The 24,910-nt window shown below is 46.2% G+C and overlaps 1 protein-coding gene across 1 annotated transcript in view; it reads left to right on the top strand.

Annotated features, from left to right (window-relative positions):
• Nucleotides 1-3,553: 3,553 nt before the first annotated feature.
• Nucleotides 3,554-24,910, top strand: part of LOC140394551 (acidic mammalian chitinase-like) — a 41,373-nt gene continuing 20,016 nt past the window's right edge. The window contains exons 1-8 of the mRNA XM_072481909.1: nt 3,554-3,578; nt 11,197-11,226; nt 11,307-11,508; nt 15,422-15,478; nt 15,953-16,103; nt 21,844-21,968; nt 23,977-24,103; nt 24,221-24,403. Of these exons, the coding sequence (XP_072338010.1) occupies nt 3,554-3,578; nt 11,197-11,226; nt 11,307-11,508; nt 15,422-15,478; nt 15,953-16,103; nt 21,844-21,968; nt 23,977-24,103; nt 24,221-24,403 (900 nt within the window). The remainder of the gene's footprint in view (nt 3,579-11,196; nt 11,227-11,306; nt 11,509-15,421; nt 15,479-15,952; nt 16,104-21,843; nt 21,969-23,976; nt 24,104-24,220; nt 24,404-24,910) is intronic.

The following is a 24,910-nucleotide window of genomic DNA, read 5'->3' on the forward strand; positions in this document are numbered from 1 at the left end:
AATAGTTGTATATACAGATTTATCTTCATAACTATAGCAAACAAACTAACCCCACTATAAACAAACTCTCTTAACAGTCGACCGTGTCCAGTTCCTTAAAAAATAAATGTCTGTCACCTCAGGTAGAATTTGCTCATCGATCCCCTGATGACATATTTAATTTTCTCCAAGTGTTGGAATGACATCAAATCACCCAACCAGGCTGATTCTTGAGGCAGCCTGAGAGTCCTCCAAGTAGGCAATATTCACCTCCCGGCAAAGGCGAGAACTTGGATCAAGGTCGTGAGGCCATCGCAGGATTTTCTGACTGATGGCAGCCCAAAAATAAAACAAAAGATTTGGTGGGGGGCCAAACCTCCCGATCCCCCGTCTCTCTGGAGCAGAGCGCTGCGGATTCGTTAACTTTTGCCCACCCAGAAAAAAGACAAATTCAATTTGGTAGCCATAATAAAAAATGATTTGTAAGTGTTTCCCGGTGAATCTACTTGCTAGAGAGGCTCAACTTAGTTCATTGCCGTTTCGCCTCTTGCCCTCTAATTTCCGATACCCCTGCCGAAGGGAAAGCATTCTGAAGATACCGTATTCACACAAATATTGGCCTTTGGGTCATTGTACAACAGACAAATCTAGGAGGTAAATCTAGGGCTGAATCCAAATCTCCCCAGAATCCCGAGTAGATAGTTCCATTCCACCCTGTCGAATGCTTTTCCTGCATCCAAAGATACTGTGACTTCAGGTTCCGGAGCAGTGGAGGGGGAGAGGACAATGTTGAAGAGGCGTCGAACAATGGCCGACAACTGACGGCCCTTCTCAAAGCCCGTCAATCCTCAGACACTATAACTGGGAGACAGGACTCCAACCGGGCCGCCAGGACCTCAGCCAGTAGTGTTAATATTTGTGTTAAGAAGTGAAATGGGCCGGTGTGACCCACATTCTACTGGGCCCCTGTCCCCCTCGAGGTGCAAAGACATTGAGGTCTAAGTGAGGGTGGGGGGTAGTGACCCCTGGACAGCGAGTCATTAACATTGTCCAATAATGAGCTGCTCGCAGAACCTTGTACAAAATTCTGTTGAGGCCTCCTTGGGGGGCTCTGTCAGAGGATCAGTGCAGACCTGATGGGCTGAATGGCCTCCTTCTGCACTGGAGGGATTCTATGATTGATTCTATGATTCCTTCTGCGTCAGTTCCCTGCCTTCAGGCAGATCCTTGGCTCACCAAGTCAAAGTGCTGCGATTCTGTAACTGTGGGTAGGGTGAGAAGATTGGCCTGAGCGCATATCAAGCGAAGAGGCGATTATACCCCGTGCTGTTTGCTTTAACCTGATCCACACATTAGCCATTCAACCAGACCCAACTAATATGGCTCCAAATACATGGTAAACGTACATCCTATTGTGAAAATGATTGCATTGAAACGCATGTCGAGAACATTGAAAAGTGGAAATAATTTATCTAAAGTAGGGTCTGACTTGTCTTGCAGGATAGTTATAGATTTTTGAATTTGTCAGCAGTTTACTCACCCTGCACTGTCCTCACACAGCCCAACCTGACACTGACCAACAGGAAGCTCCAGCCCAACATGACACTGACCAACTGGACTCCAGCCCAACATGACACTGACCAACTGGATTCCAGCCCGACATGACACTGACCAACTGGACTCCAGCCCAACATGACACTGACCAACAGGAAGCTCCAGCCCAACATGACACTGACCAACTGGACTCCAGCCCAACATGACACTGACCAACTGGACTCCAGCCCAACATGACACTGACCAACTGGACTCCAGCCCAACATGACACTGACCAACTGGACTCCAGCCCGACATGACACTGACCAACTGGATTCCAGCCCAACATGACACTGACCAACTGGACTCCAGCCCAACATGACACTGACCAACTGGACTCCAGCTCAACATGACACTGACCAACAGGAAGCTCCAGCCCAACATGACACTGACCAACAGGAAGCTCCAGCCCAACATGACACTGACCAACAGGAAGCTCCAGCCCAACATGACACTGACCAACTGGACTCCAGCCCAACATGACACTGACCAACTGGACTCCAGTCCAACATGACACTGACCAACAGGAAACTCCAGCCCAACATGACACTGACCAACAGGAAGCTCCAGCCCAACATGACACTGACCAACTGGACTCCAGTCCAACATGACACTGACCAACAGGAAACTCCAGTCCAACATGACACTGACCAACTGGACTCCAGCCCAACCTGACACTGACTAACAGGAAGCTCCAGCTCAACATGACACTGACCAACAGGAATCTCCAGCCCAACATGACGCTGACCAACAGGAAACTCCAGCCCAACATGACACTGACCAACTGGACTCCAGCCCAACCTGACACTGACCAACAGGAGGCTCCAGCCCAACATGACACTGACCAACAGGAAGCTCCAGCCCAACATGACACTGACCAATAGGAAGCTCCAGCCCAACATGACACTGACCAACTGGACTCCAGTCCAACATGACACTGACCAACTGGACTCCAGCCCAACCTGACACTGACCAACAGGAAGCTCCAGCCCAACATGACACTGACCAACTGGACTCCAGTCCAACATGACACTGACCAACAGGAAACTCCAGCCCAACGTGACACTGACCAACAGGAAGCTCCAGCCCAACATGACACTGACCAACTGGACTCCAGTCCAACATGACACTGACCAACAGGAAACTCCAGTCCAACATGACACTGACCAACTGGACTCCAGCCCAACCTGACACTGACCAACAGGAAGCTCCAGCCCAACATGACACTGACCAACAGGAATCTCCAGCCCACCATGACGCTGACCAACAGGAAACTCCAGCCCAACATGACACTGACCAACTGGACTCCAGCCCAACCTGACACTGACCAACAGGAGGCTCCAGCCCAACATGACACTGACCAATAGGAAGCTCCAGCCCAACATGACATTGACCAACAGGAAGCTCCAGCCCAACATGACACTGACCAACTGGACTCCAGTCCAACATGACACTGACCAACTGGACTCCAGCCCAACCTGACACTGACCAACAGGAAGCTCCAGCCCAACATGACACTGACCAACTGGACTCCAGTCCAACATGACACTGACCAATAGGAAGCTCCAGCCCAACATGACATTGACCAACAGGAAGCTCCAGCCCAACATGACACTGACCATCAGGAAGCTCCGCACCTACCTGGACCTGAAGCATTCAGCTTTCCCGCTCTTCCTGATCCCACATTAAAAGAAAATGGCCCCTCGATTCTCCCCACCAAATTCCTGGCCTGTTTCTAGACAACAACATGTTTGGGGTTACAATGAAGGTCGACAATCTCCATGACATTGTGGAGGAGAAAAGTTGTTACTCACGAGAAGGTGAAAGTAATGTTATGACTATAAGATAAGAAATGTTATTTTTCCATTGTGACTGATCCCTTTCCAGTGATTATGTTGAGGATGTCTGGAATTATTCACCACTAATGATAAACTCAGTGTATAAAAGGGAGAGTTGATGTTCGCAACACACCAGCTGCAAGATGGCAAAGCTTCTGCTTGCAACAGGTAAGCCTGTTTTACCATTTCAATACCTCTCATATTGTCCATGAACTTGAAACCATGGTTTATGTAGAAAAAAACTTTATTTAATGAGGGGCTGAACCCAGGATATAAGTTTAAAACGTCTCAATAACAGCATTTGAAATGTGAATTAACAGCAGCACCTAAAATGGCTGCACATTCACATAGCTGTAGCTCAAAAATTAAAAATTCATCAGTAAGGAGATGGTTTTTCTAAAAGTATCCCACAAGAGGCGATTAATGTAGACAAATGACCCATCTCCAGAACCATTCACAACACAAACGAGGTGTTGCCTGTGTATTCAGCTGAGTGTGGACCAAGGCATTAAATCAATTACTTTGGGCAATGGACCTCAACTGAGAAAGAAACTGCACCAACCATATCATCTAATAACGATGAAACAGTGGGATTGACATGAGCTCAGTATGCCCGTATTTGGATAACTGGCTAGTTTGTAAACACAGGCCATGTGATGAGCAAGTTAACCCTTCTTGAGTGTTAAGAAACTGCTTTGTTCCAGATTACCAGAGTGATTTCACACCTTCTCTGGCTCGAACTGTCCTGCAAATTGTCCGCTGCCTGGTTTTTTGACCAGGCACGAACTGCAGACGGCATCTTAAATATCAACACAACAGTTGCTGACAGCTGAAGAAAAGATGTAAATCATCCATAAACATCTTTGAGTTGTTTTGATGCAGAATCAGGAAAGAGCATTGAGTTCAGTCTGAAACCATCCAGACCCTTAATCTACAGGATCTTTGTACAATTGACATTTTAGGACACTTAAGGAATTTAACTTACCTCCCTCTTGTCATCCACATGTGAGTGTGTGTCTCCATGTGTGTTTGTGTCTGTGTGTATGCGTGTCTGTGTGTATGCATGTCTGTGTGTATGCGTGTCTGTGTGTATGCGTGTCTGTGTGTATGCGTGTCTGTGTGTATGCGTGTGTGTGTGCATGCATCAGAACCTTTGACTGCCTGTGCAAGTGAGAGCTGGAGAAATACAATTTGCTTTTCTTTCATAACTTACAAGAAAATCTGACCGAATTCTCTTGCAGTTGGGATTCTCTTTTCCCACTGGTAGCAAACCCCATCCCGTGGGCTTCCTGATGGAGAGGGGATGGGAAATCCCATTGACAAGCAGCAGGAAGAGAGCCATCCACTGCCAGCAAACAGCGCAACCCCGAGAAACACGCTGGTGGGGAGGCTAGGGAATCCCACCCTTCGTTTATGTGTGTATGTCTGTGTGTGTGTGTTTGTGTGTGTGTATTTGTGTGTGTGTGTATTTGTGTGGGTGTATGAGTGTGTGAGTGAGTGTGTGTGTGTGTGGGCACCGCTGGCTGGAGCAGCATTTATTGCCCATCCCTAATTGCCCTTGAACTGAGCGGCGTGCTGGGCCATTGCAGAGGAGCAGTTAAGAGTCAATCACATTGCTGTTGATCTGGAATCACATGGAGGCCAGAACAGGTCAGGGTGGCAGATTCCCTTCCCTAAAGGGGCATACATGAACCAGCTGGGTGTTGATAATGGTCATCATTACGCTTTTAATCCCACATTTTCACCCTCTCATGGTGGGATTGGAACCCAGGTCCCCTGGGTCACTGGAATACTGGTCCAGGGACAATTCCACTCTGCACCACCTCCACCTTCACGGAAAAGTAATGAAGTCATTTGGGGCACTTTCAAAACTTTATCCATTGAAGAGTTCGGGAGCTGGACATTTAGAAGTGAGTGTCTGCTAAAAGCTAGAAACAGTGGGTAACCGGATTGGTGCAGGAAAGGGGCCCTGATGGAAAACACTGGAAAAGACTGGCTGTAAATGTGGCAGCAAATCCCTATAAATATGAAGCTGTGTGTCGTAGAATTTGACCGAATCACTGAAAATCAACAGGTCTCAGTTCCAAAGGGAAAGTGGTGCCATGCCCCTCACATGAGTCAGTTAGCCCAGCTTCCAATTTAGGGGTGCAGTGGCCACGCAAGCCTCCTTGCTGGCAAAAGGCATGACTATCCCGAGAGAATCCATGGAATCCTTACAGCGCAGAATGGTTTAACCCATTGGACTGTGGGAATAAACGAGAGCACATTGAGGCAGACCCAGGCAGAACGTGCAAACTCCACACAGATAGTGACCCAAGGTCTGAACCTGGGTCCCTGCTGCTGAGAGGCAGCAGTGGCAACCACTGCCGTGACAGTGCCTCTCCAGTCAAGAGGACACTGAATGCAAAAGTGGCAGTAGGAGTTAGAGGGAGATACATGCTCATAGCTTTGCATCAGGAGCGCCTTAGGTAGATAAAAGCAAATTACTGCGGATACTGAAATCTGAAACAAAAACAGAAAATACTGGACAATCTCAGACGGTCAGGCAGCTTCTGTGGAGAGAGAAGGGAGCTAGCAAAGAACAAATAACAACACAGCACTTGAACAGGCCTTTCAGCGTTCCAAGCCTGTACCTGTCATGATAACATCCTTGGCCAAAACCCTCAGCACTTCCTAGTGCCATACCCTCTATACCCATCCTATCCATGTGTTTGTCAAGATGCCTTTTGAATGCTGCTAATGCTTCCACAATCTCCCCTGGCAACGCGTTCCAGGCACTCACCACTGTCTGTGTAAATAACCTGCCTCTCACATCTCCTCTAAACTTTGCCCCATGCACCTTAAACCGATGCCCCCTGGTGACTGACCCCTCCACCCTGGGAAAGAGTGCCTGCCCATCCACTCTATCCATGCCCCTCATAATCTTGTAGACCTCTATCAGGTCACCCCTCAACCTCACTCTTTCTGTTGAAAACTGCCCGAGTCTATTCAGTCTCTCTGCATAGCTAACACCATCCAGACCAGGCACCATCCTGGTAAACCTCCTCTGCACCCTCTCCAAAACCTCCACATCCTTCTGGCGACCAGGATGGTGCACAATATTCCAAGTGCGGCCTTACCAAGGTTCTATACAACTGCAGCATGATTTATCAGTTTTTACACTCGATGCCCCGTCCAATGAAGCCAAGCATTCCGTCTGCTTTCTTGACTACCTTGTCCACTTATGTTGCCACTTTCAAAGATCTGTGGACCTGTGCGCCAAGATCTCTCTGACTTTCTATATTACGAAGAGTTTTGCCATTTACAGTATATTTCCCCTCTATGTGACACCTACCTCACATTTGTCCAGAATAAACTGGAGAGGGAGGAATGGAGCCGGGCTGCGGGGCTGGGGAGGGAGCGAAAAAAAAAAGGGCAGCACGGTAGCCTTGTGGATAGCACAATTGCTTCACAGCTCCAGGGTCCCAGGTTCGATTCCGGCTTGGGTCACTGTCTGTGCGGAGTCTGCACATCCTCCCCGTGTGTGCGTGGGTTTCCTCCGGGTGCTCCGGTTTCCTCCCACAGTCCAAAGATGTGCAGGTTAGGTGGATTGGCCATGATAAATTGCCTTTAGTGTCCAAAATTGCCCTTAGTGTTGGGTGGGGTTACTGGGTTATGGGGATAGGGTGGAGGTGTTGACCTTGGGTAGGTTGCTCTTTCCAAGAGCCGGTGCAAACTCGATGGGCCGAATGGCCTCCTTCTGCACTGTAAATTCTATGAAAATATCTATGAAACTCCATTTGCCATTTCTCTGCCCAAGTCTCTAACCTTTCTATGTCCTGCTGTATCCGCTGACAATCCTCAACACTGTCTGCCACTCCACCAACCTTGGTGTCATCCGCTCTGAGTTTGGATGTCTCTGTCAAAGCTGGAGAGAACTGGAAAAGGGGGGGGTCAGATTTATACTGTCATGGGGTTGGGGGGAATGGAACAGTGGGTCTGGATAGGGAGCCAGCGATAGGTGGAGATTGACAAAGATGTCATGGACAGAAGCAAAAGGAATGCAAAGGGGGGTGATTAAAGCTAGGAAGGAGCTGATAGTGGCACAAAAAGAGTTTAGAGTGTGTGAATGGCAGAACCAAGACGAGCAGTGGGTCACAGGGTAACTAGGAACAGATTGCCCAAGTGGAGTGGGGGTGGGGGGTGGGGGGGGGGCGGGGGAAGGCAGTGGTGAGGGAAAAACAGATCGATGGAAGAAATAAAAATAAAAATAAATGGATAGAATTAAAAATGGGGTGAAGGTGGAGGAGAGAGTTCGCAGTCTGAAGTTGCTGAACTCAATGTTAAGTCCGGAAGGCTGTAACGTGTCTAATCGGAAGATGGTGTCCTGTTCCTCCAGTTTGCGCTGGGCTTTGCTGGAACATTGCAGCAGGACAAGGACGGACATGTGGTCATGAGAGCAGGATGGGGAGTTGAAATGGCAGCGACAGGAAGGTCTGGATCCTGCTTGCAGACGGACCGGAGGTGTTCTACAAACCGGTCACCCAGTCTGTGTTTAGGCTCGCCAATGTAGAGTTGACCACACTGGGAGCAGCGAATGAAGGAGGTGCACGTGGAGCGCTGCTTCACTTGAAAAAAATGTTTTGGGCCTGAGATAGTGAGCAGGGAGGAGGAGGGAAGAAAAATCTTTATCTTATCTGCATAAGATAAATATGCATGGCATTAAGGGTAAAGTAGTAGCATGGATAGAGGATTGGTTAATTAATAGAAAGCAAAGAGTGGGGATTAATGGATGTTTCTCTGGTTGGCAATCTGTAGCTAGTGGTATCTCTCAGGGATCAGTGTTGGGACCACAATTGTTCACAATTTACATAGATGATTTGGATTTGGGGACCAAGGGCAATGTGTCCAAGTTTGCAGACGACACTAAGATGAGTGGTAAAGCAAAACGTTCAGAGGATACTGGAAGTCTGCACCGGGATTTGGATCGATTAAGTGAATGGGCTAGGGTCTGGCAGATGGAATACAATGTTGACAAATGTGAGGTTATCCATTTTGGTAGGAATAACAGCAAAAGGGATTCTTTTTTAAATGATAAAATATTAAAACATGCTGCTCTGCAGAGCGACCTGGGTGTGCTAGTGCATGAGTCGCAAAAAGTTGGTTTACAGGTGCAGCAGGTGATGAAGAAGACAAATGGTGTTTTGTCCTTCATTGCTAGAGGGATGGAGTTTAAGACTAGGGAGGTTATGCTGCAATTGTATAAGGTGTTCGTGAGGCCACACCTGGAGTATTGTGTTCAGTTTTGGTCTCCTTACCTGAGAAAGGACGTACTGGCACTGGAGGGTGTGCAGAGGAGATTTACTAGGTTAATTCCAGAGCTGAAGGGATTGAATTATGAGGAGAGGTTGAGTAGACTGGGACTGTACTCGTTGGAATTTAGAAGGATGCGGGGGGGGGAGATCTTATAGAAACATATAAAATTATGAAGGGAATAGATAGGATAGATGTGGGCAGGTTGTTTCCACTGGCCGGTGAAAGCAGAACTAGGGGGCATAGCCTCAAAATAAGGGGAAGTAGATTTAGGACTGAGTTTAGGAGGAACTTCTTCACCCAAAGAGTTGTGAATCTATGGAATTCCTTGCCCAGTGAAGCAGTTGAGGCTCCTTCATTAAATGTTTTTAAGATAAAGATAGATCGTTTTTTGAAGAATAAAGGGATTAAGGGTTATGGTGTTCGGGCCGGAAAGTGGAGCTGAGTCCACAAAAGATCAGCCATGATCTCATTGAATGGCCGGAGCAGGCTCGAGGGGCCAGATGGCCTACTCCTGCTCCTAGTTCTTATGTTCTTATGTAAAGAGGCAGGTGTTACACCTCTGTGATTGCATGGGAGGGTGTCGTGGGAAGAGGATGAGGTGATGGAAGAGTGGACCAGGATATCCCGGAGGGAACGTTCCCTGCGGAACGCTGACAGAGGGAGTGAGGGGAAGATGTGTTTGGTGGTGGCATCATGCTGGAGTTGGCAGAACTGGCGGAGGATGATTCATTGTGGCATGCATGTGTCCGTGCACGTGTGTGCATGCAGGTGTGTATGTGTGTGTGTGTGTGCATTTGCGTGTAATTTGGGTGTGAGTGTGAACCCTTGAATGTATTGGTGGGAGATTCTTGCTAAAAGTCCCTGGACGTTAGGCTGCCTCACCAGTTTTCCCGTCTAGCCTGCGATGGGTCCGACTCAGCTGGGATTGTAAATTCCCGGACCTTGTGCGAGTGAGACTTGGACCATATCCGTTATTTTATTTACATCTTTGTACAAGATATACCAAAGTCTGTAAATTACAATAAATACTCCTTCCTTTTTGAATAAAACATACAAGAAAACCTGCCTGTGTGTGTCGTTTACAGCCACAGCACATAAACAATTAAACCGTCATTGAATTGTCAAGAAGATTCTTTAAAAACACTCGGTGCGATCAACTGAGGCGCAGAGAGGGAAGGAGTCATTCTGCCACTTCTCACTCAACTTTCAGAATGTCAGAAAGTTTCTTTAAGGCTCAGTATTTAAATGCGGAATAGAACAAAGAGGAGATTCCCTTCTGAAGTTCCGGTTTCATTCGAAAGGAATGGATCATTTGCTGTGTTACTGGAAGATAATTACAGTTGGATGGCCTGCCGTCCAGTGCACATCTTGATCAAATTCATTCCAGGGAGGCGGTGACGTAGTGGTCCTGTCACTGGACCAGAGACCCAGAGTAACGCTCTGGGGACCCAGGTTCAAATCCCGCTACTGCAAATGGTGACATTTGAATTCAATAAATATCTGGAATTAAGTCAAATGAGGACCATGAGTTGATTGTCATAAAAACCCATCTGGTTCACTAATGTCCAATGATGACCATGAAACAATTTTTAATTGCCCCAAAGACTCATCTGGTTCAGTAATGTCCTTTAGGGAAGGAAATCTGCCATCCCTACCTGGTCTGGCCTACACGTGACTCCAGACGCACAGCAATGTGGCTGACTTTTAACTGTCCCCTCAAGGGTAATCAGGGGTGGGCAATAAATGCTGGCCCAACCTGCAATGCCCACGTCCCATGAATAAATAATAAACAATAATAACCTATTTGACTCTCCAACTGCTGTTCCTCCACTAAATGCTCCTTGACAGTAACCTGGGCGGGATCGATCCTCCGCCATGTATCTGAATGTTTGTGTTTTGATGCAAAATAACATCAAAGTACAAGTGTGATGATGAGAAATCATTGTTCAAGTTTTCCTGCTTCTATTTTTAGTGAATGAAATAGAGTTCGATTAACTGAGCGATATCAGTCGAACTGCAAGAAATTAGGTTGCAATAAAACTATTTATGATTAAGTGAAAGGAACGCCATACAACTCATGAGTAATGGATGATTGGCCCCAGAAGATTTCCTTTGCAAGGACACAGTCAGAAGATTGTTCGGCACTTCAATTTCTGTTTGTTTAGCATCAAGTATTTGTACATGTTCATTCTTTCTATGTTGTAAATGTACCTGTTCTTTCACTCAGACTTTCTGCTGTTTCCAGTTTGGGGTGTTACTATTTACATCAATTACAATATTTAACATTTCACGTTTATGGAAATCTTAGTAGCATTTTAATGTTTTCAGGTGTATTTGAAAATTGATCCATCTGTAGAGTTTGATATAGCTGCTGTCTTAAACAAGATCAATTTCACAACAACTTGAATGGAACATTTTGCAGCTTTTGCAGTCAACCTTTCAGCTTATTATTCTGTGAATTTTAACATTTATCCTATATTCTTTATTCCAGCGGTGGTCTTGTTGGCGTGCCTGGAACTGGGTGAGTCTTGGTGCTTTTTAAGCCATTTTTAATGATATGTAATGAGTAGAAGCTCAGTCCTGATTTTCCTTTCTCCTCAGGCTCTGCCTACAGACTGGTTTGTTACTTTTCAAACTGGGCTCAGTACAGACCAGGAGAGGGGAAGTACATGCCCGAGAATGTGGATCCCTGCTTGTGCACACATCTGATCTACGCTTTTGCTGGGATGAAGGACAATCAAATCACCACCACGGAAGTGAACGACGTGACTCTCTACCACTCATTCAACAGCCTTAAAAACAAGTAGGATTATTCTATAAATATTGCTAAGTAGAATTTGAGGTCCTTTTTATATTCTGTTTGACCTTGAATCGTTATGCCAAGTTATACGTAAATAAAAGATGACTGACCCAGTCAGGGAGGTGATTTCTGGGTGAAATTGGGTTTTGTTGATTTGTGTCCCATTGGCAGAGATGAGTCGATGCCCAGTGGGTCTGACAATGTCTGACGCAATCATGCTGTCACCATATAAACTAAACAACACTTTATATTCATTCACCATAGTAAAAACTCTTGAGGTAAATCAAATTGAATTATTCTAATTAGCGTGCAGCGAGATTAAACTGCGACATGCAGTAAATGTTGCATTTACATCTGAATCTCAGAACGCTGGTGCACAGGCTGCCATGTGTGTGTCATGCAAAGTGCCGTGTACAGAAACCAGTGTGTGTGCAGAAACACTGGGCTGTGAGGGAGCTGGAATTTCCACTCAGTTCAACAACTCAGAGTGAGTGAGATCCCAACAAGCACCAATCAATGGGTGTTAAATATTTTCACAACATTGACACCACTCCCCATTATTGTAGCCCGATAGTAACCCCCCCCCAGCCAAATAGTAAGTGAGTTTCCCCCTCCCAAATGCAACGTTTGGCCGACTGTGGCATCAAGGAACCCTGGCAAAATTTATGATATTTAATGGCATTACAATCCTGTACACATCTCCACACCCACCCTTTCCCCATTACCGCCATGTGATATCATTGACCACAGACTCAATTGGACCAGCCGTATAAGAAGCCTACTGGAGCAGTCAGAGACTAGGAATTCTGAGATGTGTGACTCACTTCTTGAATTCCCAAATCCTGCCTATCATCCATAAGGCACTATTCAGAAGTGTTATGGAATGCTCTCCATTCGCCTGGAAGAGTGCAGCTTGAACGCACAACATTGAAAAGACTTGACACAACCCAGTACAAAGACGTCTGCTTGATCTGCACCCAATCCACCAACTTCTGTGTTATCTCCCTCACACCGGCACAGGTGGGCAGCAGTGGGCGCTGTATACAAGACACACTACAGCAAGCAACAAAGACTGCATGGACTGCGTCTTCCAAACCCGTGCCCCCTGTCACTTAGAAGGTCAAGGGCAGCAGATGCCTGGGAACATCATCATTTGGGCAGCACGGTAGCACAGTGGTTAGCATTATTGCTTCAGAGCTCCAGGGTTCCAGGTTCGATTCCCCGCTGGGTCACTGTCTGTGCAGAGTCTGCACGTTCTCCCCGTGTCTGCGTGGGTTTCCTCCGGGTGCTCCGGTTTCCTCCCACAAGTCCCAAAAGACGTTCTGTTAGGTAATTTGGATATTCTGAATTCTCCCTCTGTGTACCCGAACAGGAGCCGGAATGTGGCGACTAGGGGCTTTTCACAGTAACGTCATTGCAGTGTTAATGTAAGCCTACTTGTGACAATAAAGATTATTATTATTTGCAAGTTTCTCTCTAAGCCACAGAACATCTTGTTTTGAAACGATATCATTGTTCTGATACTGTTTGAAATTCCCTTCCTAACAGCCCCTGTACAGTTACTGCACCAGATAGACCGCTACAGGGCTAAATTGCTGGCTTTGAAAGCAGACCAAGGCAGGTCAGCAGCATGGTTCAATTCCCGTAACAGCCTCCCCGAACAGGTGCCGGAATGTGGCAACTAGGGGCTTTTCACAGTAACTTCATGGAAGCCTACTTGTGACAATAAGCGATTTTCATTTCATTTCATTTAATTTCACTACGAGCTTCATCTTCCTGTTTCTGCTTAAAGCCAGATCCAAACTACATGCTCTGCCCTCCACCATGGGTAGGACAAGGATGTCGACCCCAGCCACACCTGATTGACTGCGTGATTACCTTGCTCATCAAATCCTTGAGTGAGGTTTGAATCTGGATATTTTTGGCACAAAGGCACTGTTCACTGCCCCACAAAACCTTCTCCTGCCAGCTTCTCAAGCGCAATTAGGGATTACCAATAAGTGCTGACCTTTCCAGTGACATCCACACCCCATATTTAAAATCCTGAGGGCGCTGGACAGAGTTGATTTGATTTGGAGAAATTATTCCCACTCATAAAAGAATCAAGGGCACAGATTTGAAGTGATTTACAAAAGAAGAAAATGTGATGTGAAAAATAATGTTTTCACACAGTGACTGTCCTGGCTTAGAATTCACGGCCTGGAAGTGCGGTGGAGGGAAGTTCAATCGAGGCATTCAGGAGAATATAAATAATGTGCAGGGGTAGGAGGAAAAGACAAGGGAACGGCACTAAGTCATGATACTCGTTTGGAGAGCCGGTGTAGACACGATGGGCCGAATGACCTCCTTCAGTACTGTAACAATTCTGTGATGAAGAGATCGTCAGTGGGACATTTCCGCTTGGACCTACCTCCAGTCCCCAGTGTCACACCATGCTCTGCACTGAGGGATTGTGGTGAACCATGTATTATATTGTACTTACTGTTCTTATTATTTGTTACATGTCTGGGTTTGTCCCTGCTGACTCCGCCCCTCGGGCTCAAGGATAAAGGTAGCTAACCTCTAACCCTGCCCTCATTCTGGGACCGGCTGCCAGCAGGTCTCTTTTAGCTGATTAAAGCCACAGTTTACTCTTCCGACTCTCGTCTGTCGTCATTGATGGTACATCAATTTAATCAGCTAAAATTTTAAGATGGATCCATCGCTCAAGCCTGATCGCCTGGAGCTGGACCCCCAAGCAGCCAACGCCACGTTTGAACACTGGCTAAGCTGCTTCGAATCTTACATTGATTCCTCCGCCGCCGCCGTCGCTGAGACCCACAAGCTGCGAGTCCTCAACTCCCGGGTAATCAGAGATGCTACCTCGTACGAGGATGCGATAACGCTGTTGAAGGGGCAGTATGTTAAGGAAGTCAACGAGGTGTACGCTAGGCATCTCCTTGCCGTGAGGCGACAGCTGAATTTTTGCGCGCCTTGCGGGTACTCGGCCGGAACTGCAGTTGTAAGACGGTATCGGCTGTCAAGCACACCGAATTGCTGATCCGGGACGCCTATGTCGCAGGCATAAAATCTAATTACATCCGCCAGCGCCTACTAGAAGCGACCTCCAAGACACAGTACAACTCTCGGACTCGTTGGAAGTGGCCTTCCATAACATGGACACCAACACCTCCGACCAATCGGCACCCTCGTGGGCGCCACCATCATCCAGGGGTGCCGCAAGCCTGTGCCGCGCAGTGACCCGCCAACTCCGGAGGCCCGAAATGTTACTTCTGTGGCCAGGGTAAGCACCCCAGACAATGCTGCCCAGCGAGGAGCGCGATCTGCAACGGGTGCGGAAAGAAGGGCCACTTCTCTAAAGTCTGCCAGGCCCGACCTGTTTCTAAACCCAGCAGCGCTGCGTGTAGCCCGCGGGGACTGCCCCCATCTTCCACGTCACCCGCCACGTGTAACCCGTGGGGGCCCCCATCTTCCACGTCACCCGCCACATGCGACCCGTGGGCGCTGCCATCTTGGAATCACCCTGCTGCCTCCCGGAACCCCTGCTCACCAGATCGTACGCTGGCCTCCGCTACCCTCGATCAGTCCACCCACCTTCCAAAGCTCGCCTCCATCACCCTCGACCAATCTCGACCTCATCACCTCACTAAAGCATTGACCACATCAAAGAGAGGTAAGTGCATTGCAATGAGCCGTGGCTGGGAACCCCAGTGTGTGTGTGGGAGGGAGGGAGTGTCGGAGCGTTGCGCTGGGATCGGCGACCGATTCTCCATCCCAACGGGAAACACTTCGGGCATCGCAGGTTGGAGAATCAGCCATAGTACAATAATGATTTTCAGCAGATGGTGTTGTGTTAATAAATGCATTTAATTATTTTTCTTACTCTGAAAGAACAATTTTTTTATTCTGACAACAGAAATGGAAACCTTAAGACACTCCTGTCCATTGGAGGCTCAAAATTTGGAGGTCAGAAGTAAGATGACAATATTTTATTATATTTTATTATAGTGTTGGGAAAAATGTGCTTCTTTTCCTGTTGTTCATAATATCAACTTATCTCAGGTCAAAGAGATAGATTTGGAAATGATTACTCTGCAGTTTTTGCTACGTATGTAGATTGTCTATCAATGAGCATACTGCGATTAGCTTCAGCTGTGTGCAAAATATAATTAAAACAAAATTTGCCAGCAGAAATCGAAAAGGGAAGATTGCATCATTTTTACAAAGGCTAAAATTGTGTTAATTGACCCAATGAAGATTGATTCAACTGATTGTCGAGAGCAGCAACAAGAAACACCATATCCTAATGATATTTTAGTAAATTATAATTGGTTTCCTTGTACATTCTGAAATGATAAAAGATTCAAAGATTTTAAAGTTTCAGACGGTAAATGCGGAATTTAAAATACTGCAGTTCTGACTTCATTAACATTCTCCTCTCCTTTAGATTCACCGCTATGGCTTCCACATCAAAAACTCGCCAAATATTCATAACGTCTGTGATTAGCTTCCTGCGTGGCTATGGGTTTGATGGTTTGGATATTGACTGGGAATTTCCTGGGACAGTAGGCAGAAAATACTTCACCGTTTTGGCAAAGGTAGGAGAAAATGGACTTAACAGGATGCTTAATCTCTTGGATAAATTAAAGCATCTTTCGATCCTATTTGTAAATTCAAGATTTTGATCAATGTCTTCGCCAAGGACAAACGGAACATAGGAACAGTGATGGGACATTGAACATGGGAACAGTGATGGGACATTGAACATGGGAACAGTGGTGGGACAATGAACATGGGAACAGTGACTGAACATGGGAACAGTGACGGGACATTGAACATAGGAACAGTGATGGGACATTGAACATGGGAATAGTGACGGGACATTGAACATGGGAACAGTGACGGGTCATTCAACATCGGAACAGTGATGGGACATTGAACATGGGAATAGTGACGGGACATTGAACATGGGAACACTGACGGGTCATTAAACATAGGAACAGTGATGGGACATTGAACATAGGAACAGTGATGGTACATTGAACATGGGAACACTGATGGGACATTGAACATTGGAACAGTGACGGGACATTGAACATGGGAACAGTGACGGGACATCGAACATAGGAACAGTGACGGGACATTGAACATGGGAACACTGACGGGACATTGAACATAGGAACAGTGATCGGACATTGAACATGGGAATAGTGACAGGACAGGGAACATAGGACAGAGATGGGACATTGAACATAGGAACAGTGACGGGACATTGAACATTGGAACAGTGATGGGACATTGAACATGGGAATAGTGACGGGACATTGGACATAGGAATAGTGACAGGACAGGGAACATAGGACAGTGATGGGACATTGAACATAGGAACAGTGATGGGACATTGAACATAGGAACAGTGATGGGACATTGAACATGGGAACAGTGATGAGACATTGAACATGGGAATAGTGACGGGACATTGGACATAGGAATAGTGACAGGACAGGGAACATAGGAATAGTGACAGGACAGGGAACATAGGAATAGTGACAGGACAGGGAACATAGGAACAGTGATGGGACATTGAACATGGGAACAGTGATGGGACATTGAACATAGGAACAGTGATGGGACATTGAACATGGGAACAGTGATGAGACATTGAACATGGGAATAGTGTTGGGATATCGAACATAGGAACAGTGATGGGACATTGAACATGGGAACAGTGATAGGACATTGAACATGGGAACAGCGATGGGACATTGATCATAGGAACAGTAACAGGACATTGAACATGGGAATAGTGAGGGGACATTGAACATAGGAACAGTGACGGGACATTGAACATGGGAACAGTGACGGGACATTGAACATAGGAACAGTGGTGGGACAATGAACATGGGAACAGTGACAGGACATTGAACATAGGAACTGTGGTGGGACAATAAACATGGGAACAGTGACTGGACAATGAACATGGGAACAGTGACTGGACAATGAACATAGGAACAGTGACTGGACAATGAACATATGAATAGTGATGGGACACGGAATATAGGAACAGTGACGGGACAGTGACCATAGGAACAGTGATGGGACATTGAACATGGGAATAGTGATGGGACATTGAACATGGGAACAGTGACGGGACATTGAACATAGGAACAGTGATGGGACATTGAACATGGGAACAGTGATGAGACATTGAACATGGGAACAGTGACGGGACATTGAACATAGGAACAGTGGTGGGACATTGAACATGGGAATAGTGACAGGACATTGAACATGGGAACAGTGACGGGACATTCAACATAGGAACAGTGATGGGACATTGAACATGGGAATAGTGACAGGACATTGAACATGGGAACATTGACGGGTCATTGAACATAGGAACAGTGACGGGACATTGAACATGGGAACAGTGACGGGACATTGAACATAGGAACAGTGATGGGACATTGAACATGGGAATAGTGACGGGACATTGGACATAGGAATAGTGACAGGACAGGGAACATTGGACAGTGACGGGACATTGAACATTGGAACAGTGATGGGACATTGAACATGGGAATAGTGACAGGACATTGGACATAGGAATAGTGACAGGACAGGGAACATAGGAATAGTGACAGGACAGGGAACATAGGAACAGTGTTGGGACATTGAACATGGGAACAGTGATGGGACATTGAACATAGGAACAGTGATGGGACATTGAACATGGGAACAGTGATGAGACATTGAACATGGGAATAGTGACGGGATATCGAACATAGGAACAGTGATGGGACATTGAAAATGGGAACAGTGATAGGACATTGATCATAGGAACAGTAACAGGACATTGAACATGGGAATAGTGAGGGAAAATTGAACATAGGAACAGTGACGGGACATTGAACATGGGAACAGTGACGGGACATTGAACATAGGAACAGTGACGAGACATTGAACATGGGAACAGTAATGGGACATTGAACATAGGAACAGTGATGGGACATTGAGCATAGGAACAGTGATGGGATATTGAACACAGGAACAGTGATGGAACATTGAACATGGGAACAGTGACGGGACATTAATCATAGGAACAGTAACAGGACATTGAACATGGGAATAGTGACGGGACATTGAACACGGATACAGGAACAGGACATTGAACATGGGAACAGCGACGGGACATTGAACATAGGAACAGTGATGGGACATTGAACATGGGAATAGTGACGGGACATTGAACATGGGAACAGTGACGGGACATTCAACATAGGAACAGTGATGGGACATTGAACATGGGAATAGTGACGGGACATTGAACATTGGAACACTGACGGGTCATTAAACAGAGGAACAGTGATGGGACATTGAACATAGGAACAGTGATGGTACATTGAACATGGGAACACTGATGGGACATTGAACATTGGAACAGTGACGGGACATTGAACATGGGAACAGTGACGGGACATCGAACATAGGAACAGTGACGGGACATTGAACATGGGAACACTGACGGGACATTGAACATAGGAACAGTGATCGGACATTGAACATGGGAATAGTGACAGGACAGGGAACATAGGACAGTGATGGGACATTGAACATAGGAACAGTGACGGGACATTGAACATTGGAACAGTGATGGGACATTGAACATGGGAATAGTGACGGGACATTGGACATAGGAATAGTGACAGGACAGGGAACATAGGAATAGTGACAGGACAGGGAACATAGGAATAGTGACAGGACAGGGAACATAGGAACAGTGATGGGACATTGAACATGGGAACAGTGATGGGACATTGAACATGGGAACAGTGATAGGACATTGAACATGGGAACAGCGATGGGACATTGATCATAGGAACAGTAACAGGACATTGAACATGGGAATCGTGAGGGGACATTGAACATAGGAACAGTGACGGGACATTGAACATGGGAACAGTGACGGGACATTCAACATAGGAACAGTGGTGGGACAATGAACATGGGAACAGTGACAGGACATTGAACATAGGAACTGTGGTGGGACAGTGAACATGGGAACAGTGACTGGACAATGAACATATGAATAGTGATGAGACATTGAACATGGGAACAGTGACGGGACATTGAACATAGGAACAGTGATGGGACATTGAACATGGGAATAGTGACGGGACATTGAACATGGGAATAGTGACGGGACATTGAACATGGGAACAGTGACGGGACATTGAACATAGGAACAGTGGTGGGACAATGAACATGGGAACAGTGACAGGACATTGAACATAGGAACTGTGGTGGGACAGTGAACATGGGAACAGTGACTGGACAATGAACATATGAATAGTGATGAGACATTGAACATGGGAACAGTGACGGGACATTGAACATAGGAACAGTGATGGGACATTGAACATGGGAATAGTGACGGGACATTGAACATGGGAACAGTGAAGGGACATTCAACGTAGGAACAGTGATGGGACATTGAACATGGGAATAGTGACGGGACATTGAACATGGGAACACTGACGGGTCATTAAACATAGGAACAGTGATGGGACATTGAACATAGGAACAGTGATGGTACATTGAACATGGGAACACTGATGGGACATTGAACATTGGAACAGTGACGGGACATTGAACATGGGAACAGTGACGGGACATTGAACATAGGAACAGTGACGGGACATTGAACATGGGAACACTGACGGGACATTGAACATAGGAACAGTGATGGGACATTGAACATGGGAATAGTGACGGGACATTGGACATAGGAATAGTGACAGGACAGGGAACATTGGACAGTGATGGGACATTGAACATAGGAACAGTGACGGGACATTGAACATTGGAACAGTGATGGGACATTGAACATGGGAATAGTGACGGGACATTGAACATGGGAACAGTGACGGGACATTGAACATTGGAACAGTGATGGGACATTGAACATGGGAATAGTGATGGGACATTGGACATAGGAATAGTGACAGGACAGGGAACATAGGAATAGTGACAGGACAGGGAACATAGGAACAGTGATGGGACATTGAACATGGGAACATTGATGGGACATTGAACATAGGAACAGTGATGGGACATTGAACATGGGAACAGTGATGAGACATTGAACATGGGAATAGTGACGGGATATCGAACATAGTAACAGTGATGGGACATTGAAAATGGGAACAGTGATAGGACATTGAACATGGGAACAGTGATGGGACATTGATCATAGGAACAGTAACAGGACATTGAACATGGGAATAGTGAGGGGACATTGAACATAGGAACAGTGACGGGACATTGAACATGGGAACAGTGACGGGACATTGAACATAGGAACAGTGCCGAGACATTGAACATGGGAACAGTAATGGGGCATTGAACATAGGAACAGTGATGGGACATTGAGCATAGGAACAGTGATGAGACATTGAACATGGGAACAGTAATGGGACATTGACAATAGGAACAGTGATGGGACATTGAACATGGGAACAGTGACGGGACATTAATCATAGGAACAGTAACAGGACATTGAACATGGGAATAGTGACGGCACATTGAACACGGATACAGGAACAGGACATTGAACATGGGAAAAGTGACGGGACATTGAACATAGGAGCAGCGAAGGGAGTTTGAACATAGGAACAGCGACAGGACATTGAACATGGGAATAGTGACGGGACATTGAACATGGGAACAGTGACGGGACATTGAACATGGGAACAGTGAAGGGACATTGAACATAGGAACAGTGACGGGACATTGAACATGGGAACAGTGAAGGGACATTGAACATAGGAACAGTGGCGGGACATTGAACATAGGACAGTGATGGGACATTGAACATGGGAACAGTGACGGGACATTGAACATAGGAACAGTGATGGGACATTGAACATGGGAATAGTGACGGGACATTGAGCTGTTAGCCTGTGTCACCATTTAATGAGATGATGGCTGATGTGAAACCGAACCAACTGAGAGAGACAGTTTTAAAGGACAGTTTCACAGGATTTGTGAAACATGAAAATAGAATATTTAAATATGAAATATATGAATTTACACAATGAAAGTAATTGGATAGAATCCTCATTAATCACTTTCCTGGCGACTGTGCAGTAAGAGCTGGCAATCTGGCCTCCGTTTAAACCTGGTCCTACCTCTGACTTTACCCTTAGATTAGATACAATATTGTGTGACACTTGGTCATGGATACGTTATATGAAACTGGACAATTCTTTAGCCTGTGTTTGAAACCCTCCATTTGGTGAGGATCTGTCAATAAGAGAAACGTTATTAATTCTCTAGGAAATGCTGGCTGCCTTTGAAGCTGAGGCGAAAAGCTCAGGACGATCCCGACTGCTGATCTCAGCTGCAGTTTCTGCTGCACCGGGTTACATTAATATGCGGTACGAGGTTGCTCAGCTTGGACAGTAAGTACCATGCTAGTTACACAGGACTCTCTGTGCAGATAATTGTTTTGTGTTCCCTTGCTAGTTCAGCTAGTTTAACTAGTTAGCAGCTAAATCATTCAGACCTGCAAAGTCCTCCATTCAATCTCCAGTTGGCGTTGAGTTGACTGAATCCAGCCGAGGCAATGTTAGAGGTGCTAAGATTGTTCTTGGTATTTCCATTCTGTCCTGTAACCTCGAACACAAAGTGCAAGCATCGTGTCTTCATGTGAGGATAGAATTGAGCTCTGCTTCCAATCTCTACTCAGCTAACTGGTCTCAGTGTTCAGTGTCAAAGGTAGACATCAGTAATGATTCGTTTGTTGTGCATAGCCTGTTGAATTGTATTTTGCCAAAGAGATAGTGAATCGTTAAAAAAAAAACTTTTCGAACTCTGCTTGTTGTTAAAGCAAAGTGACAGAGAGGAAGGTGAATGCAGGGAGAGAGGAGAGAGAGGGACAGAGTGAAAGAACATAGAACATACAGTGCCGAAGGAGGCCATTCAGCCCATCAAGTCTGCACCGACCCACTTAAGCCCTCACATCCACCCTATCCCCGTAACCCAATAACCCCTCCTAACCGTTTTGGTCCCATACCAGCCTCCCTGAACAGGCGCCGGAATGTGGCGACTAGGGGCTTTTCACCGTAACTTCATTTGAAGCCTACTCGTGACAATAAGCGATTTTCATTTTTTCATTTCACTAAGGGCTATTTATCATGGCCAATCCACCTAACCTGCAAGTCTTCGGACTGTGGGAGGAAACCGGAGCACCCGGAGGAAACCCACGCAGACACGGAGAGAACGTGCAGACTCCGCACAGACAGCGACCCAGCCGTGATCAAGCCTGGGACCCTGGCGCAGTGAAGCTCCAGTGCTAACCACTGTGCTACTGTGCTGGGAGGGAGAGACAGGGTTCAGGGGAGATGATGAGAGAGAGAGGTTGAATTTATCTATGTGAGTTTAGCTTCTTGCAGTGTTTTGGGTTTGATAGTTTGGTTATAGGCTGGGAGCGTCGCAGTTATTCTGTATTCACAACTTCAGTAATGTTCAGAAAGTTGGACAAATGTGTCTTTTCTTCAATGAACAGTAAAGTATGAAAAGCAGAAGGTGAATAATAGAAGAAAGAAATTGAATGATGTGCCATCTTTCACTGCTTCAGTATTTCGGAGCTCTGTAGATACGGCTGCAGTGTCTGTAAACGCAGCAACCGACAAACTCCCACCAAATCCCCAGAAACAGCAATGAGAGCATCACCAGATGTACTGAGATTCTTTTTACCTGTTTTGATTGAGTGATAAATGCCATTCTGGAAACAAAGAATATCCTACTCTTTTGAAAAAGGACGATATTTCTAAGTTTTATAAGGATGATCCCATGCATTAAGGTTCACCCTCTTCAATCATCATGCCATGCTCAGGGAGTGCTGGACTGACGCTTTTCAGATGTGTGATGTCAAACTGAAGTCCTGTCATATCTCTTCATTCGATGTCAAAGACCCCATGGCATTTTTCAAGGAGAGTTTTCTCAGTGTTCTGGCTCCTAGTCTCAGTCATTTAACTCAATGCAGCAGTGACTGTGCATAGGGTTTCAATTTATAGGATCCCCACAGTGCTGAAGAGGGCCATTCGGCCCATTGAATCTACACTGACCCTCCGACAGAGCAACCGACCCAGGCCCACTCCCCTGCCCCATCCCTGCAACTCCATCTAATCTTTGGACACAAAGGGGCAATTTAATATGGCCAATGCACCTAACCTGAATATCTTGGGACTGTGGGAGGAAACCGGAGCACCCGGAGGAAACCCACGCAGACACGGGGAGAACGTGCAGACTCCGCACAGACAGTGACCCGAGGCCGGAATCAAACCCGGGTCCCTGGTGCTGTGAAGCAGCAATGCCTCTGCCACTCGGCATGCTCAATGGGTCTGCTAATTACCATTTATTTTAGGGAACAGGAGATCAGTCTAACTCAGTTCTTTTCTTATACAGAATTTTGGACTTTTTCAATGTGATGACCTACGATTTCTTTGGACCCTGGGACATTGCTACTGGCGAGAATAGCCCTCTTTATCCTCTCCCAAACAATCATCACTATACCAACCTTTACTTTAATGTGGTAAGTCTTCTTGAAATTAGAATCCAATAATATTTATTATTTCTAATGTGTGATCTGCTTTCAGCCAGATGGCTTGCAAAGGCCTTTGAGCACACGCTCTCATTTTTCATTCTGCAGGACTATGTAATGAAATTGTGGAACAAACAGGGGGCTCCCACAGAGAAATTGAACGTTGGCTTTGCTGCTTATGGCCATACCTTTATACTGGCCTCACCCAACACTGGGGTCGGAGCGTATACAGCCGGTGCTGGAGCAGCTGGGAAGTACACCAAACAGGCCGGAATCCTGGCCTATTATGAGGTATTGATACCAAGACAGCTTCTTCATTCCATAACATATTTCAAAATACTCACAAACCAACTATTGAATTCTAACCTCCAAAGAAAGTAAACGTTTGCTGTAAGAAATTATGTCAATCAGATTAACTTCCTCGGGCAGATTAAGTATCAGGTAAACAGGGAAACATGTCTTAGAAGTATGTGCTGACTACACTTCTGCAGTTTCAGTGATGACATTTTCCACAATGGCCCAGTGTTAAAATAGGCTGCCCATTCTGCCATCCTTCCTCAATGTAGAGATGCCGGCGTTGGACTGGGGTGAGCACAGTACGAAGTCTTACAACACCAGGTTAAAGTCCAACAGGTTTGTTTCGATGTCACTAGCTTTCGGAGCGCTGCTCCTTCCTCGGGTGAATCCTCACCTGATGAAGGAGCAGCGTTCCGAAAGCTAGTGACATCGAAACAAACCTGTTGGACTTTAACCTGGTGTTGTAAGACTTCGTACTATCCTTCCTCAAGACACCATCAT

Source organism: Scyliorhinus torazame, chromosome 17 (genome assembly GCF_047496885.1).
Source record: "Scyliorhinus torazame isolate Kashiwa2021f chromosome 17, sScyTor2.1, whole genome shotgun sequence".
Taxonomy (NCBI): Eukaryota; Metazoa; Chordata; class Chondrichthyes; order Carcharhiniformes; family Scyliorhinidae; genus Scyliorhinus; species Scyliorhinus torazame.